The following is a 19,839-nucleotide window of genomic DNA, read 5'->3' as shown; positions in this document are numbered from 1 at the left end:
TTGATTGCTATCATGCCATAGATAAGCAAGGAGAGGTTCAAATGTATTAATCTGATTTAGTTTCAACTTGAAACCGAAGGGGTCTGTTTCAAAAAGGTTTGCATTTATGGCAACTTGTGTAATTTTCCATGGAAACACTGATCGTGATTGGATGCCGAGCCCCGTTCCATGTTCGTTTACCATAAGAGCAAAATTAACAACACCTACAATACTTTCCTGATACAGGCTCCATTCATCACTGTTCATATCACTTTACAAACACAAAACCTCCACTGACAATTGCTGCTACTCAAACACACAAGTCGACGCTGTAATTATACAATTACTTGCGACACAAGACAACGGAAGAAATAAACACCAGATTACAGCTCAGTATTTTGTGGAACAACATTAATTGTATTTCTGACCTCAGCTATATCATCACTACTACTGTTCACAGGAAACACAAAAGTTACAGGGACAATGCCACATTTTATCTTACACAGCGTCTTTGCCAAGATCTTAAGGCAGTCAGTAGTAACCCAACGCTGGCAACCGTTTCACAGGTTGCCACTCCAATAAATTGATTCAAACATTACCACTGCCCTATCTCTTCCACATGGCAACTTTCAGGCAATGTTTTCTTTTTTTTCTTCACTACCAAAATATTTGTTTACATCAACTTGAAAAGAGTTATTTTTTCTTTCTTTTGAATTTGCTCCACACTTAGGCAATAAAGACTTCATATTAACAAGAGTACAATTCACAATTTTTGAACAAAAAAAAAGCTGTCATGAGTCAACTTACTAAATAAAACACTGTACAGATGAAACATAACCAGGTACCAATAAATGTGAAGGTAGAGTGCATTTAACCATCACGCACACACACACATAAAGTAACTGGTCTACAGATTATACATCATAATCATCTTTTGTTTATCAATTCAAAGTTACATTCAAAGATGATCATTATCATTGCATTTCTTACTCACCTCTTTTTTGTATATTCTTTAAACAGATAACATAATTTGAAGAAAAAGAAATTCTTACGGGGATTTTCTGTCAGACACACTTGCGAAATCTGACCCCATTCAGACTACGAAATAAAAATAATGAACAGAGAGACTGCATCTAGTTTTGCAAGTATGAAAGAGCAGTAGTTCTGTGCACAAACCGACACTTCTGATTGTTCTTCAGGGCAAAGGCATACAAAAGTATTTGTACATTGGGCATATTACACCCGGCAAAAACTATTGATCTTACAGATTCACACAGAGGTTTTAACTACATTTTAGGGTAGTCGATGAATTGTGTGCATATTAAAATTATGTCAATTTCTCTCTTCATATATTCGGTAACTTTCACTCAGTACCTGAAAATAGAGGGAAAGAATTGAACAAGCCAGATTTAAAATATATAATATGTTGTGTTAATCCATTACACCAGAATGAAAATGAACTCCACTTATTTATTCACATCCTTTTATTTTGGCATGTGATGCAACATTGAAGCAACATTTTCTGACATCTAACCCAGTATTTCTTATCATCATCATCCAAAAAAAATGACAGCAATTAAGGGTGGGTATTTTCAATTCCATGTCAGCATGGCACAGGGCTAATCTTAACAGTACCGGTATACAAAAATGATATATCACTTAGGGCAGGTACATAGTCGCCCTCATTATCCCGTCAAGCCCTTACACTACGCATACATGTATAATCGGGACATCAGTCACTTCCAAATTTGTACATGTACCAATGACATTACAGTATTGACAATGATACAGATAAAAACACCATCAACAAGCTACCAAAGACAAAGGGGGGGGGGGAGTTACCAAAGAAAGAGGTGGGGGGGGGGGGGTGAAAAGAGAACGTTCCCTGAAGACAGAATAAATGTGAGCTGTCACTCCAAATGTGCATATGTGAACTTACACTACTGCTTATTCACATCAAAATTTACATGAATATTTTTTTTTACACACAGGCTCTCAATTCAAAGTCATTTCTTTATTTTTTTTTAAATCAGGATATTGGTATTTACAATAGAGGATAATGGGGAAAAATGTGTTCTCTTTGCGGCAGATTTTGTTGGTGTGAGATGAACGTATTACCAATCATGCCTCGTCTAACTGGTCACTTGAAATACAACCTTCCTTGTCCCCTACTTAGTAAACTGATTGCGTACTGATGATACAATTAAAATGATAGATCACAATTTGTATGTTTTACAGATATGCTGGGATATACAGCAATGCATACTCAATACATAAAGATACATATAAAGACAAACATGTGGGAGGCCTTCCCACTTGGTGCAAAATTTGAAAATATGAAAATACTATATTCTTGCTCGCTAGTGAGAACTACAATGTGTGTTTTTTTTTCTTCCTCTTCTTCAGGATGGGAAGTTAGAATACTACCAAAGTAAGCTTGAATCAGTCATGACAAATAACCTCTTGCAATACGAGGCAAAACCAAAGACACGACACAATACCTTCACATCATTCACTCTATGATTGTTCTGATCATTGGTACAGCAGCAATGACTGCTGTATCTTTGTGCTAAAGGCACAGTATTGTTATCGGTTCAAATATGGACAGTAAAAACAAAAGCCCACTCTCTCTCGCTCTCTCATTCTCTTGATGGAGACGTTAACCCGTTCGACACTGGATAATCCCTTTCCAGTTGACTGCACACACGGTTCGACGGGTCCCGGTATCGAACGGGTTGTCGGAGTGGCTTACACGTAGATCACCTAGAGTCTACACCATAAAACAATCAAACAAGTGCTATTCGGGGAGGTCTCTGGTTCCGCAAGCCACCGTCTCAAAGATCTATACATTATAATACAAACTACACTATATAGTAAAACTCCTCCTACCTAAAGAGGTGTTCCTTACAGGAGAAATTTAATCACTTAGGATTCATGGATGAGGTACTACCTACTAGTATCCCAAGACAAGAATCAATGGACATTCTTTTATACAATAATGATACCACATCACATGAGCGTTAAACAAGAAAAAAGAATCGTATCCAAAAGATACAAGTGAAAGGTTAACATTGATCATTATCAAAAAGTCCCAATTTATAGTTCTTGCACATATTCCTTTCTACATATACATGTATATTATAGATATGGATACTTACACTACGACAGACAAGTTTTCGCAATATATTTTTTTGTCATTTTTTTTGCCATTTTTCTCATAAGGATACTCACAAAAAAAGCATAAGGGAAATACAGTTATTAAAGATCTTACTTTGTACATAAAAAGCCATTATAAAATTCACTAAAACACAAGATCATCCATATATTTTCTTTTTGTTTTTTATAGGAAGAAAAAATGAAATGAATGTGTCACACGTAGATGATAAGTTCATCTTATGAATTTGGCCCAGTGATTTCTTTAGATGTCTGCCAAACTTTTTTTTTTCGTTTAGTACCTAAAGTGCTAATTAATACCACCTTTTACAACTTTACAAAAAAAGATTGACAACAATACAAAGTAAAATATGATGAAAAAAAAAGAAATGGCAATGTGTTTTAATTTACAAAGTTCTTGCACAATATTAATAATATGGGAAATTCGAAATGCCTCCCTTTTAAATTAATATACGGCGTAGTATACACATAACTGTTCATAAAAGAAGGAATTGAATCAAATATAACAAGTCAACAATACTATGAGATTTATTTCATTGTCTTCTTTTAAACTAAAATCTTACTGAAAATCTTCATTCCTCATGATACTGGAATTTTGATTGAAAATAAATAAATAATATATTGGTATCAATAGCAACATGAAAGGTTATGAAACTTTTTTTATTTCATAAGGTTAATTACATTTGTGCATAAATTATTTAGGATAGTTATATCCTTTGTACTCAAGATTTTAGTCCTATCGTAACACAAATAATAATAATAATAATTGCATCGCTTCGTGATTCCCCCAAGATCCACATTCCAAGACTTATTATTAGAACATAATTCATCTAAGAAAACGACAGATTATAAATTGATTCATAAGAATTTCATTTTTCAATAAGAACAGAGCAAGCTTTTAACAAGTTTTTTATTTTTCCTGTGCCTAGCATTGGTTATTATGACTCTACACAAATTAGACACAGAAACAAATCCCGGTGCACTGCTCCCACACAGGAAACGGCTAAAGAGATAAAAGTTCTGATGCTGCATATTATATATCAGCAGTTGCTGAAGTTAGCAGACATTTTTTTTTCCATCATTGGAACCACAGGTGTGACTCCTCCAATGTTTCACACGCAGCCGCTGCTCACTTCAAGTCACTCTTCCCCAATCAATCAACATCACCATCGTTCCAATTTGAAAATAAACGCCACAGGATACCTGAGGTCGGGAGAAAAGAGAGAGAGAAATATTGTCAATGAATACCGAGCTGATCAATTCAAGAAAAGCTGGGGTAATCAAATGCAGAGCTTAAACTCATTGCATTAAGTGTTATGTAAATGTTGCGTATCATTATCATTACATTATACTGCCATTTTCATCAAAAGATGTAGGAGGACAATGATTCCTATTTCTTTTGTACTCCTGAGGATACAGAGAAACACATTTGTGGTTATGTTCTATTGAATATTGACAATTCTGGAAGGACTTGAAAATATTAAATACCGTTAACAAAACAGTCAAAGCATTTTCTGTTATCGCCCCTGCCCTGTGGAACAAGCTCCCAACCCATATTCAAAATGCTTCCTCTGTTGAAATTTTCAAATCCTCACTTAAATCTCTTCTTTTTTCAATACTAGAAGTTTTTTTTTCTTTTAATTAATGGATTCATTGTTTACATAGCCCATCTTCAGTATGAAACACCCTTATAAAGTGCCCTATAAATATTATTACTATCATCTTGAAAACACATTTGATATTCAAATAACTCATCTACATGATGATTTTTTCCCCCTTCAAATTGTTTGTCACTAGTATTCAGCTCTCCTTCTGTTTCAAAGGAGGAAATCCACCCTACAGCAAGCTGATTTTAAATGACAGCAGAAAATTAAATATGAACATATCGCCAATAATATTACGAACCAGTCTAAACCTCTGCTGGTCTCAAAAACGTGTTCAAAGTTTGGATGTTTTTCAGACCCTCATAAGTTTGCGTTTGGAAAGAAACTAGCTTGGGACAATCCCCCCCCCAAAAAAAAAAAAATCTCAAAATAACCCTGGAAAATCTCCATTCACTTCAATGTTGAAACTTATCCAATGTATTAGATTATGGCAGCAGGATGTGATAAGTAGCCCACCCCCCCAAAAAAAGTAAATAATAAATAAAAAAAAATTGAAAAAAAAATTTCCTGCTACACACTCACCTAACAATTGCTATGAACCACACTTTATCCGCAGACAGCCTGGTCTAGAAGAGACCGCAGTCTTTGAGGTTGTTCTTGATGATGACATCGGTGACGGCATCAAAGACAAACTGGATGTTGTTGGTGTCAGTGGCACAGGTGAAGTGTGTGTAGATCTCTTTCTGGTCCTTGCGCTTGTTGAGGTCCTCAAATTGCATCTGGATGTAGGCAGCTGCCTCTTCATAGGTGTTGGATCCTAGATGAGATGATGGTAGAAAAAAGGAATATAGAGTTAGTAATACAATGAAACGGGGGGGGGGGGGCGGGTGATCCACAAAGAGTTAAGTGACACTCTGTCTTTGGATCCCGTTTTAAACGCCATTGCAACCATGGTATCTAACGCTTAACCTCATTCATGTATCACATCCTCTTGCTCCTACCACATTTGCGCCTACGAAAATTGCTCCTGGCTTTATTTGGTTGGCTGTAAGAAAAGCGTACATCCATCATGAGTGCTTTCTCAAAATATGCACTGAATAAATCTTAAAGCATAGTCATTGAATGGATAAGCAGTTAACTAGGGTTTCAAAACATGGATTTAAAACAACTTTTGTGAATTTGAGAATTTTTCTGAAGATGGATTAATGTATATGATGAATGTGAAGCTAAAGCTGAGTGCTGACCTAGCCTTTAAATGCCACAAGTCTGTTAAACTTGTATCAAATGACTACCTTCTGGAAAAAGACTATTCAGGAAAGACCCGGTGAATGCGAGCATTGCGAGACCAGTTGCTTGATCTCGCCCTCACTAGGGTCTCGCCAACCCTCTTCGTTGGCCGCTTGTCTTGTCTCTGCTTGTTAAAGCCGAGTCACAAGGCCTTGTCAAAAGGCTATGTTTCATGTTTGCCTTGACAAGCCAGTTTCTCATGAGGGCAAGCACTGTCACTGGTGCAAATATTATGGTAAATTGTTTTGATACATGTATGAACACAAGATATCCATCTTGGATACATTCAGGTCAGCCAGTGACTTACATGTATCCCTACTAATTGGATCCATTCCAACTGGATGCAATGTTTATGCAGAAAACAATAGTGGAGGTCAAGTTTCAACCACAATATCTTGCGGCATTAAAAACAGTATTACTCAAGATGATTTTTTACACATTTAGTACATGTCACCATCAAGGAATACAGCTGCACACCCATCTTGTTCAAAGTTCAAGGTACAGTACAGACACAATAGTATTAGAAAAAGATAGATTTAAAAAAAATTGGAAGTATGCCAATGTTGATTGAAATCAGAAATGTAAATACTACACATTACATGTAGATTCAGTGTAAATTTCCAATAGCATCTAGGAAAACAAGTGACTCAATCACACAACTACATTGCACATATTTTTGTTCTCGATAAATTGTTAATTTTTTTGTGATAGTTGAAAACTATTTTGATTTACGAAATTGATCAACCATGCAATATTCAATGCAATGAATATCTCTCATACATGTTTTGTTCCCTACATGAATTCACAAAACTCGAAACCCCCCCCCCACTCTCTACAGTCATACCATGTGGTGTACATGTCAATCATGTCAATCAATCATACATGTAGGCCTACATGTAGATGTGTTACATTATCAATTTGAATAAAATTATTAATTTGTGCCTCCATTCTCCAATCCAATTGTATTGTATTGTATAACACACGTAGTTAGGATAAAGTGTTGTGAAATGAAATATTTTACCATGGAAATACAGGGTCTATTTTCTTTGTGTCCGATTATCAACTCATCAACTATCATTTGGTCTACCATCAGTTTGTCCATTATGCTCATGGTCTAATTGCCATTCTGTCTAATGACCAGTTGGTTCAATTGCCATTTACTATTAGTCCATATACCATTTGGTTTAATTGGACTAATTGTTAATTGGGTGAAATAAATGAAATGAAAAGAAAATGGGAATTAGACCAACTGGTTACAGAGACAAAATGGTCATAGACGAACAGGTGATTAGACAAAGTGATTATTGGACCAAATAGCTATTGGACCAAATGGTTGTTTGATGAAATGTTATTGGATGGGATGGCATTATCTACTACATGAAGGTAGACCATGTAGACCAGGTAGACCATGTGAATAGTGGAAGAGTTGGTATTAGACAAATTGGCATTTTACCAAAATAAGAGGACTCCTTCGTCTCCTTGATTATTCTTTTACTCTATAAAGATTCACATTAATGTATACACACATTTGATGGCCCAAATGAATGCTTACAAGTAATGGGGGAACAGCTTGAAAATATTTGCATGAAATTTGTTTTTATAGGGCCTATATGAGATTGAACTATGTGATCCTAAGGTACTTCAGCATACATATACGGTTATACATGTACAACCTCTTTTTCTATCATTAGAGATTAATACATCTGATGAAAGCTCCACATGATACTGATTTAACATCCATGTCTCTAAGTACTTTTCCTGCACATGCAAGGTATGAAAATGCAAATATGCATTGGCATTGTCAAGGATTTTACCCTTTCGACCTCTATCCAGAGGAATGAAGATAATTAAGCAATACAGAGATGGCAACCCCATATTTGAGTGATGAAAAAGGGGATTTCATTTTGTTGTAAGAGTATTTTCAACTTTCTATATAAAAAGAAATGTGCATGATACAATGTTTTTTTGTAAAGTCTGCAGTAGTTTTCCTTTTTAATAAAAAGGATGAAATACCCCCCCCCCAAAAAAAAAAGGAACAGTTGGCATGACTAGTAATAGTATGGTAATTAATAAGTAATTTTCAGGAGAAATTTGCAGGCTTTACATGTATACATATTTCATCTTTATTTGGATATTCTCTTATAGAAAATGTTCCCTTGATTCAGAACATACATTTAGGCAGATAGAATAAATGATGTAAGCCACGATTGTACCCCCAAAATCAATGGCACCATTCTCATATATATTTTCTAAAACAAATTTACTAGAAATCGGTTCAGGAAACCAGTTTGGAAGATCGCTTTGCTACATTGTAGCGTTCCCATTTGATCACCCGAAAGAGGTTTTCAAAACCACTTCACTTAAAGCGGTCTTGTTGCTATGGGAACACTCTCAGTGGGGTGACATGTTTCGCGCAAAATTTGCAACCGCAGCGTACGCATTCCACATAGTGTGTGGAGAAGCGCTCAAAGTGTGCAAAGATTGCTTCCCAACCAACAGTTGTGTCCTCACTTAAGCTAAAACCAGTTTATTGAGGCAAAGCGATCTTCAAAAGTACATCGCGAGGTGGTTTTCTGAACCGGTTTGGAAGATCGCTTTCAAGACGCTTCGACCGTTCTCATTACACATTAAACTAGTTTCCACTAAACTAGTTTTAGGACGGTAGTGGGAACGATGTCTTTATGTACATGTGCATTCTGGCCTTACATAATATCACACTGGCATCAGGTGTTCTCCCACTTACTAAAACATGTACATGTACCAATGGTCCCGCTGTCATGGCAGCTTAAGTACAAACATATCTGCAACGATGACAGCATATTACAGCCACTGATTAAACTGGCCTAATTACCGCTCAGTTTTTCCCCATTATCATTCACAATTACATGTTTACACACGTCCTCTCTCTAGGCCAATCAGAACACCCCGAGCATCTTGTAATTATTCCCTGGGGATACGGAAAGTGTTGGGAGCAAGTATCTGTTGATTAATAAAAGTAAAGTACCTTTAATAATATCAGCTCACTGCTACGCAGTACAAACCAACTCTATGCATAGAGCAAGCTTGGCCAGAGTGGGAAATCAATTCCACTTTTTAGGGGATTTTTTCACTTTTGGGGAGATTGTTGAATGGGGACAATTTCTATCATTTGAGGGGTCCCGAGTTATTTGTGCAACAGGTACCTTGGTAAATGCAAGTGCATAGTAGAATACTGATTTTCTAATGCTCTTGAACATCATTTGTTGAAGATCTTGGGATGTAAAGATGGTTGCCTCAAAGGTTTTGATGAGGATATGATCAGGATGTTGCCATCATGTATTCTACGCTGGAAAATTTTTTCTTTCATGAAATTTTCCAAGGCAATTACATATATCTGTTGCAATTGTTTGTAAATTACTCATTTTCAAATGAAGATCAACTGGAAGATGCAAAAATTAAAGTAGGGCAGTTCTTCAATTCCATGTCAATCCCTCTAATATTGTTTTCATTAAACTTATTTTTGCTCATAAATATCCAAACACAAACAAAATGAATTCCAAACCTAATATAAAACTAATCCTTTTCTGAACTAAAATTCCTGTCAATCTAAACTTGACCTCTTAGTCAGGGAAGAAACAAAAGATGGCTCATTTTTGCTTGCTTGTCCAGCATACATTACATCAGTTAGGTTTTCATACTCTACTTTCAGCTAGAGCCATGCAAATAATGGAAGTTGAAATTACAAAATGGTGGATTTATATTTCATGAAAATGCAACCACTTAGCCTTCAAGTTTCAATTCAAAACTTTTTTTTATCATTTAATATATGTAACATATTTCATCTCCCTACAAACAAACTGTTTTCAATGAACAAGTGAATGCATGCATGCGTATAAGTATGATAGCATGTAAAGCATACAGCAATCAATTCTCCTTCAGTTGAAGCATAAACCAAATCTATATTCCTTATATATTTCTCTTTAATCTTCCCAGCCAGTTTCAGGTCTAAACTTTTATTTATCGAGTACTTTTTTTCCCTACAGCAAAACCATACAACCAAACAGCAATTTTTCACACTTGCACGTACATGGGCATGAAAAGAAATTTCTCTCACTGAATTGAATCTACTCGGCGTAGCACGTTTCATTGAATAAATAGTGAAGGATGCTAAAGATCTTATATTTGACTATCTCCAGGAATTTAGTTGTGGACATGTTAATCATTTATAGCAGAGTGAGTTCCTCCTTTCAGTTAAATATGGAATGTGATTCCATACTACATTAAGAGGAAGTATACCATGAAAACAAGAATTTTTAAAAACAGAATTAGACACCCCCTCCACCATTTTCTTTTTTTAATAAAAGGGAGTGGATAGGTTTTTTTTTTGAAAGATATTGTTGTGCATTTTTAAAGTTGAAACTTAATAATGGAAGTAAAATATTTCAATGCAGGACCATGAAATCGAGCTGTCTACCCTTACCCCACCGAAATATTTGGTTCAATTATTAAATAGGGTTCAAACAAGCACTGTGCTAAAATCCCAAAAAAGGGATGTCAAAAAAAAGAGAAATTTTTGCTCAATTTCATAATTATATATGCAAAACACAGGTCAGATGCAAACGAGGGATCCAATTATGTCATATATTCACTATTTAATGTGTTTTATGATAGAAATATAACAAATTTTATGTCAATCATGCGATGCCTCCATCTTGTACATATGGTACTCTCATTAGTGTACCGCAGTAACAGAATATGATTCAATCAAAAGCTTTTTACTATGAAATGTACATTAAATTACAAATAGAACATTTCAGAGAATAAACTACAAACAAAATAGAGAGTACGTAAATGACATAATTGACTCTATTTGCACATCACCCTTAATGTTTTTTAATGAACTTTAAAATGTCATTATTCTCAGATTTTGATAAAAATTTGGTTAAATGTCTGTCTGATATGTCTCTATTATTCAAACCAACATCTTGTTCGGCTAAACTTGACCTTTAAGATGAATGATACTCTTTTCTTTAAACTACAGTTTCTTAATCCAAGATTATCATTCACCCCTATACTAGCCTTAATAACCCCCATACTGTAATATTCTGTTTGCATGCGCCAAATCTTCTACCTATAAAGGAAACACTTAAATTCTGTAAACCCTGGACTAGTAGAAGCCATTCACGTGAGCTTATTTCTGATCGGACAACAGTGCTGGCTCCGTTGCCCATAGGGCATACAACGAGCACTGTCCTTGGCTGGGCCGGTTTCTGTTCTCACAATGACTCTGAACCCCAGCCTTTCACGTTTGACACTGCATTTGGTCGGCTAAACCTGCTATTTTGCAGGGCCAGTGTCTACTACTATTGGTTGGATTACTCCACTCTGCCAAAACGTTGTGAGAACAGAAATTGGACTACATATAGGCTTATCCCCGGAATATTACAGGTGGGGCTAATTTGCCATTTAGCCCCACCTATAGTATGGGTTTGGGAAAATTTGGCTCGTGAGAAAGGGGTAATACATTACCTGTGTATTCTGGGAAACAGATGGTAAGCGGTGACTTCTGAATTTTCTCCTCAAAGAGATCCTTCTTGTTCAAGAAAAGGATGATGGAGGTCTCTGTAAACCACTTATTGTTACAGATGGAGTCAAATAGTTTCATCGACTCATGCATGCGGTTCTGCACGGGGAGAAAATGAATAGAGTACAATAGAATTATGTTTCCATGAAAAAAATGAACAATTTACATCGATTCATGGATCAATCAGTAAAAATGACCAAGTAATAATAATAATAGCTGGATTTATAAAGCGCTGCTATTATTACCCCAACTTTAGCTCGAGCTACCATCACCGGCGCTCAGTGCATGCAAGGAATTACTCCTGCCGGGTACCCATTCACCTCACCTGGGTAGAGTGCAGCACAGTGTGGATAAATCAGGACCCTCCTTTCAAAGGCGAGAGTCAGAACCACTTGACCACGACGCGCCCAAATGGGAAATGATGGGTTAAAAAAATCGCTCATGAGCTTCCGTTTTCAAGTGAGATCTTGTTGCTTTGATTTTGATTGGTCATTGGACAAAACCAAATCAAACCAAACCCAATCGTTCATTTACCATTTTCAAAGAGAATGAAACTCTTGAAAACAGTTGAATTCGTAGAAAAGAGAAAAGTCAAAGAATCAAGTCAAAGACAGTTTGAGAATGATTGAATAACATTGATAAAGTTATGAGCATTTGAACATTGAAATCACCAATGCTAATTAAGTAGACCCTCCAATTGACCATGCCGTCAAGATCTCTGATGTACCACTTCTCCATTACTTCATTTTCTCTTTTATCTAGTCTATCCTGAGATCAGTGGCCCATAACACAAAGCTTAGCAATGATCATAAATACATTTTTCTACGATTGATTACATTGACTACAATGTACAATCAATCGTAAAAATCAAGCATATGGTTAATCGCTAACCTTTGTGTTAAAAGACCCAGGTGTTATTTTTATAAAAGGTGTAATCAAGGTTTCACACCATTATATCATAATGATAATTATATGGAGCTTTTATACATGTATACTGCTTAATACAATACAGTATGTAAGTGCTTTACAACTTGAATTGAAGGTAAATAAAACAAGCACAACATAATATATTTAAGTAGAAACAAAGTATGAATAAGTGTACAACATTAAATATCAATCATATACAGCAAATCAACAACTGGTCATTGCAACAGCTTACTTGTCTTGTTGACTGAAAAGATGGGTTTTGGAATGAATGGTTTGTCATATCATTACAATAAGCACAAAGTAGATGTTTCGGGGTGGGGGTACATGTGTACATACATGTATGGCAGTGTCTAAGGTGGGGGGGGGTATGTGACTTGACATTGAATCTGTACCTGTCAAACTGTTTTATCGAGATGGGTATGCTATGAATTTATCTTCAAAGAAGATATAGGTACAATGTACAGTAGATTTGTATACAAACACATGTACACAACGTGTACCATCCTAACAAGTTAAAAAATGTAGTCACTGAAATGTGTGTAAATTGAGGTATAATTTAAGTTAAGTTGCATGTATTTCAGTTTTGCATAATGATAAACAAAAAAATAATCAAAAGACTTCCGCACTAATAAGCAAAACATGCAGTTCTCTTTTTTTATTGCAACACCTGCAGTAAGTACGCAATACGGTCCCATCTATCATAGCTTACAGAACCTATTGCATTTTCACATCGTTTGGCCATCTATCCATCATCCAGCATCCTACTGTGTAAGTCCTACAAATTGACGAAGCCATACATGTACCCTTTTCCCCTATACCATGCATCATGTGCTCCCCGCTGCTAATTACGGTTGAATGTCAAATACTCATAATTGGAGAGGAAAAGCTCAGCTCAGGTCCTAGCCTCGCCCTAATTGAGACGATAGAGCACACAACCTTCTATTCACACTAATTTGCTTGTTATGATCGTGAGGCACATAAACATCATGTTAATACTGAGATTTGAAAAATACAAACATGAAGCAGATTACAAGTGAATCAATCTTACTATTTCATTACAAATATCATGCAGTCATCAGTCAAAAAAGAAAAACTCTGAATAAAATATTTTCCACTTTTGAAGTGGAAATTCCTAAAATGTTTTTTGAGAAGCAGTCTTTTCATCAATGGCTAGCTTTTCTGCCATATCTAAAAAATAAAGTAAGGGAAAAAATGTCTTTCCATGTGACCTGTGCAGTGTTTTTAGCAAATAAAAAAGAAAAATACAGTATGTAATTGGCAACTCTGCCACTCTTGTAATGTACATACAGACCCTGTGTTCACTTGCAAATAGCACGATACAATTATGATCAATGTACTTGAGCATGAAGTCTCTTTTTTTCTCCTTACACAAGCAGTAACACCGTTGCTATGGAAACATAGAGCTCTAATGAATTCAAGTTTTACGTTTCACCACCATTACTGACTGGCGCGCCAAACAGCAAAGAGAGATACACGTACAAAGACGAGAGAAAAAAAGCCAACATATCATTTACAAATCACATCTTTGAACTTACAGTCTTCCAATGTAGAGAGAAGAGAAACTCAGACTGCATAATATGCACATATTAACATTCACTATCTTTTAAAAAATGTGAATTTGAATACATTTTTTTTAAACCCTGATCAAATAGAGATGAAATATAAGAAAAAAAAAGAAAAGAAGCAACCTTTAAACATTATTTCCAATAATGTATAAACATTAAGTTGTTACAGAAAAAAAATAATGTGTACCAAATGTACAGTGGTGCTCAAAAGTTCTTAAAACCGAACAGAAAATGAACATATTTTAAGTATTCAAGTTCTGCCATGTTTTAAATATCAAATTTTGAAGTCAGGTGATAAAATATTACATTCAATATAGTTCGTTTCTCTGAGCTCGATGAACATTGCAGTGTTGTATCCATTCAACACTCTGCATGAAGGAGTGAATTTTTTGGTGAGGTTCACCTAAACTTTTTAGAACAACTCTAAAGACATAGGCATAATGTACATTCCAATTTATTCATTTTATTGAATACAACTTGAGCACAACATTTGCTGAGCTTGTTACATGAAATTAACAAGTCATGCATTATCAAAAAAATTAAATTAAATGTATTTTCAAGACAATTATCTTGAATGGAAAAGGTAAATTAATACTCTTTTTACACATGCTAAAATTTCCTTAACCCCGTACTATAGGTGGGGCTGAATTGCCATTTAGCCCCACCTATAGTACGGGGTTAAGCTTAGCCCACTTTCTTTTTACACAGCATTTTTGCAAAGTGGGCTAACCCCACCTTAATATGGGATTATTTGGCCCTGCAAAAAAGCAGGGTTATCCCAGCAATTGCGGTGCTAAGAGCGATAGTACATGGTTAAGATCGCGAGTGTAAAACAAAAGTGGGCTAAGCGCTCCCATTCATGCCCCGCAACAGAGCCAGCCCCGTTGTCCAATCAGAGGTAAGCATAATGAATATTCATGAACAGCGAACACGGCGATGAGAAAAAGCGCGCGCCATTAGTCAGCGAGTTGGAATTCGTGTTTTAATACTTTCCACATCAACATTTTGGATATGACCCAAATGACACCTCAGTGCTTGTGAATATTCATGAGCTACCACTAGTCCGGGGTTAGCGAGTTTCATGTGTGAAAAGCAAGCATTCCTTATCCAGGGTTAGCAATAACAATTTGGCATGTGTGAAAAGGGAAAAAAAATAGTACGGGGTTAAGGAGAGTACATGGTTAGCGATAGTCCGGGGCTAAGAAAATCCTGTGTAAAAAGGGTATAAGTTAAATACACACAGGCAATCAGTTAATTAAAGGCATGAAAGGAAATTCAATTTAATTATATTTAATAAAATTGCTTCAGTACAAATTAAATGTCTTGAAATGTTTAAAATGTTGTGAAGAGGAATTTAACAGAACCCTGAGGATTTCATTAGCAAATGTTTTAGAAATGTACATCACACAAACTACATTTACACCTTTCATGAATACTTGTATACTTCAATTGAGTTACAACTTCCAATAATTCGCTTATCGACCTCAATTAATGTATGTAGCTCTACCTTTTTATTCAATATAGCGGTGTATATTTCTCTTCATTTCATGATAAAATGGGGTGTTACCAACTAATAAGAGTGGTAATATCCACAGAACAGAGCATTTCCACTAATTTGTCATTGAACTAATACATTGCTGTCAAGAAATAACTGCAAATAACATTTTTTCATGATTGGTATAGCAATGTACTTTAATTTTCTATTTATTCACTCAAGGTATCTTCTCTATACAAATTGCATGTGTGCAGGTTAATCTTGTTGTCAACGTTCTTTCCTGAATAAATATAGTTTTGTCTTTTAATTCTGTTGAAATATTTGCCATAACAATTTCCTACGAATAGCAATGGAAATGAAATGAATCTGAATAGAGGTCAATGTAATTTAATTTGGATGTACATGTACCATGTGTGTCTGTGAGCAGAATAAAAACAACATCACCAATGCTGGGTTCCCATTAGCCCAATTTAGCTCTAAGATTCTACGAGTACATGTTATCCCTTTTCAAAGTGCAAGTACTACATCACCAATGCTAGGTTTCCATTGGCCCAGTTTAGCTCTGAGATTCTAAGAGCATTAATTATCCATTTTTAAAGTGCAAGCATTACTTGGGTACTAAAAACATTTCGTTCAATCAATCATTTATCCAGCACCAAAACCCAAGTGCATGTTTACTTTATACTTTAACAGAGGGTCGCGGGTTCGAATCCCAGCCAAGGCGTAATTTCCTTCAGCAAGAAATTCATCCACATTGTGCTGCAGTCAACCCAGGTAAGGTGAATGGGTACCCGGCAGGATTAATTCCTTGAATGCATGAGCGCTGAAAGGCAGCTCGAGCTAAAGCTGGGGTAATAATAATAATAACAACGCGCCTCGCAATAGAATATTTCTAGATAGATGGCGCTACATAAATGCCTATTATTAGAATGCTACATGTGATTTGCAAATACATGTAATTGTTTAGACTTGTAAGATTTCAACCCGTGAAATAGCCTGCTAGTTGCGTCTTTGTTCAAAATAATCTGATCAGGAATCCTTAAATGGTTAGAAAAAAAATTACAACCCAATACATGTAAAAGAAATACTCATTTTGGATGCTGTATTAACAAACAGTATGAAATTTAAAAAAACTAATCAAGTAAAAGTAGTTGCAACATACAATGATACATTATCCACAAGGTCGGCTTGTTTGACGTGGGGCAGACATGGGTAGAGTTTTAAATGACAATCAGAATGATGATAGTGTGAATATTTCCTGGCTTGCTATGGGGCCCTCTGGAGGAAAAGCAATGTTTATTGATCGTGATTAACCATGCCCTTGAACATGAATCACAATAGCATTACAATGAATTATTGGAAATCTTTTCATCATAACATGATTAGAGGGAACTCACATTTAATTGCACATTATAGTGTTGGGTTTTCTATCATCTCCATTGCATCTCTAATTTGAATCCTTTTTTTCTTTCATAATTTGCTTTTTATTTCTACCATGGGAGATAGAGTCAAATTTTCTTTTTTCTACACTTTTTGGGGAGGTGAAGGGGTTCACAATGCAGACTTGCAGAAAAGAGAACCCATGCCTGATTTATATGTTTACAGAAACCCCAAAGGCAGCCCCCCCAAAAAATAATAATAAATATCAAAAAATTAACAGTGTAAAAGTTCATAACTTTTATCACAGAAATATTATTTTATAATTACCTTGTCAAAGTCAAAGAATTTCATGTTTGATTTTGATCATTTTTTTTTTCTTAGTTCTTGCATGGCATGCAAAAAATGAATATTTTCACACTGACATTGTTCTCATTTTGAAGAATTTGTTCTGTTTTTCTCTTTTCAGGTCACCTCATCATTTTAAAGATAATTTGAATGCTCTGACTGCTCTCTCAGTGATATTTCCAAAATTCTGGGAAACGTTGCATAAAAGTTACCATTATGGTAACCATGCCATCCAATGGCATGGTTTAAACAAAAAAAGTTTTTACAAATTGTTGTTAAAGTAACAGTCTTAAACAACAGGCTAGTTTTTTTTTACTGTGTAAAATAGTATGGACTCATACATGCATGACACATCCCTTTCAGTAATCATAGACGGGTGTGGGCCAGTTGCAAACCAGCACATTTAATTACCACAAAGTAAAACACTGTATTTGGGATTCTTCCACAGTTCCTGTAATGAAAACGCTACTGACAGATACAAAAAAAATAAAAGAACATACACGTAAATGTGAACACTATCAATATCAATAGCACCTTATATTCTAATTAATTAAAACAGGACTGTGGTTTTATCAAAAGTGGTATGATGTCACTTTTGACTTTCATAATGATAAAGGTACCCTCAGATGAATATCCAGTTTCATTTGATTTTCTTCTCTCCATGCACAGGAGTCCGATCACAATATGATTTCTCATATCTGTGCATTTTCACCTACATGTATAGATGGTTATGATACACTTCTTTCTAAAGAAAATTTATATCTGTTTTTTTATAAATCTTGGTATAGATGTTATGTGCATGTATTAATCACATACAATACAGAAAAGCTGTGAGGGAAATGTTGAACATGTTTTCAGCAAGCATAACTGACTCATGCTGCCAAAGAGTCATTATGAAAGATGAGGGCAATATGAATTTAAAGGGACGTTTTTCATGCTTTCCTATTGAAGAGTACATGTCAAAATTGTCAATATTATCATTATTACCTCGCTGTATATGTAAATAATGTAAAATGCAAGCCTATTTAAAGAAACAATACGCTCTTGACCAAAAAACAGCTTATCAATTTGAAATATTTCCTCTGACATTGGAAGTTTGAGACCCTTCATCATTTTCATATCATAACTTTTTCAGGAAATTTCATGACTGAGAAGTGGTTTGATAATATATTGAAAGGAAAAAAAAGTTAGATCTATATTGATCGGTCCCCCAACCAACAAATTTTCATGTCAAATGGGTAACATTAAAAAAATCAAACACCGATTTTTATTTTATTAAATCGCCATCATAACTATTCTTGGGCATATATTCATGATTTAGAAATATGACTGGCACACTTGGAAAGGGGGAGGGGTGTGGGAGGATTTATCCAAACTTTCAGTATAATATTCAAGGCTTTATCTCTATCTTACGATAATATAATATGAGTTTCAAGAAATCAGGGGATTATTGATCAATTCTCTACCTTTCGCATGTACATTGTCAATTTTCCAGTACAGGATCATGTTGGATGGAGATAATAATGGAAATGTCAAAACCAAACAGTTTATCCAACAGGAAGAGCTTAGGGAAACCCCCACACTCCTTCAAAGAAATGTGAGTCTGAATTCTGGAACAATCTAGGAAATGAAGTATTCATGACATATTTGGGAGAGGAAAATTTAATTTTTTCCCACGGTTCAAAATTTTCATTGCATCACACAGCAACTTCTTAAGACTCCCAAGACACGTGTAGCATATGGTGCATGAGCTTTCTCTGCCTCAGCACCTTCTCTCTGGAATAATTTGCCATTAAATTTAAGAATTATACAATCACTGGAGACCTTCAAATCTAAACTCAAATCTTATCTTTTCTAACAGTATTAATTATTGGCACTTTGACACTCATCCAAACTTTCTCATTCTTTCTTTTCTTGTGCGCCTCGGAATAGAATATTTCTAGATAGATGGCGCTATATAAATGCCTATTATTATTTCCTAAAATTACAGAGAGCAAATAAAGGGGCACATCATACAATGTAGTAGTTGATGTGTAATACATCGTTGGCTTTCATCCGAACTGTTGTATCAGTCAATTTTGGTCAGAAAATCAATTTTGAGATTTTTGCAGACAAGTTCTATTCTATTCATATGTGAATTTCTAGGCAGCAATTTATTTTAGTTTCTGAGATGATTGGATTTTCACGACCATGCCATACAATTTTTTAATAAAATACCCAAATCCCATTGGAAACGTGTACTGTAGCAGAGCGATACGACGTTTTGGCTGACCGCGATTTCAGTGCGCGCAGTCAACCAAACTGTCGTATTATCTGCGCTGCATTGACTTTGCACATGAAAAGTGATACGACGTTTTGACTGACCGCGCGCATTGAAATCGCGGTCAGGATTGTTGTATTCCCTATGGCATTTTTGTACAGGGGAAATCTAAACCGCTTAAACCAAAATTACAAACACGGAGCTCTTTTGCGATATTTTCTATAATCCTTGGTTTTGTG

At 35.4% G+C, this 19,839-nt stretch overlaps 1 protein-coding gene across 1 annotated transcript in view; it reads right to left on the bottom strand.

The window, feature by feature from the left end:
* Positions 1-375: 375 nt before the first annotated feature.
* Positions 376-19,839, bottom strand: part of LOC446190 (guanine nucleotide-binding protein G(i) alpha subunit) — a 64,191-nt gene continuing 44,727 nt past the window's right edge. The window contains exons 7-9 of the mRNA XM_041604792.1: positions 11,553-11,706; positions 5,340-5,574; positions 376-4,356 (exon numbers count right to left, since the gene is read on the bottom strand). Coding sequence (XP_041460726.1) covers positions 5,384-5,574; positions 11,553-11,706 — 345 coding nt within the window. The 3' untranslated portion in view covers positions 376-4,356; positions 5,340-5,383. The remainder of the gene's footprint in view (positions 4,357-5,339; positions 5,575-11,552; positions 11,707-19,839) is intronic.

Source organism: Lytechinus variegatus, chromosome 3, assembly GCF_018143015.1.
Source record: "Lytechinus variegatus isolate NC3 chromosome 3, Lvar_3.0, whole genome shotgun sequence".
NCBI classification, from domain to species: Eukaryota; Metazoa; Echinodermata; class Echinoidea; order Temnopleuroida; family Toxopneustidae; genus Lytechinus; species Lytechinus variegatus.
Note: the sequence above shows the minus strand (reverse complement) of the source record. Positions and strands in the feature narration are given on the sequence as shown.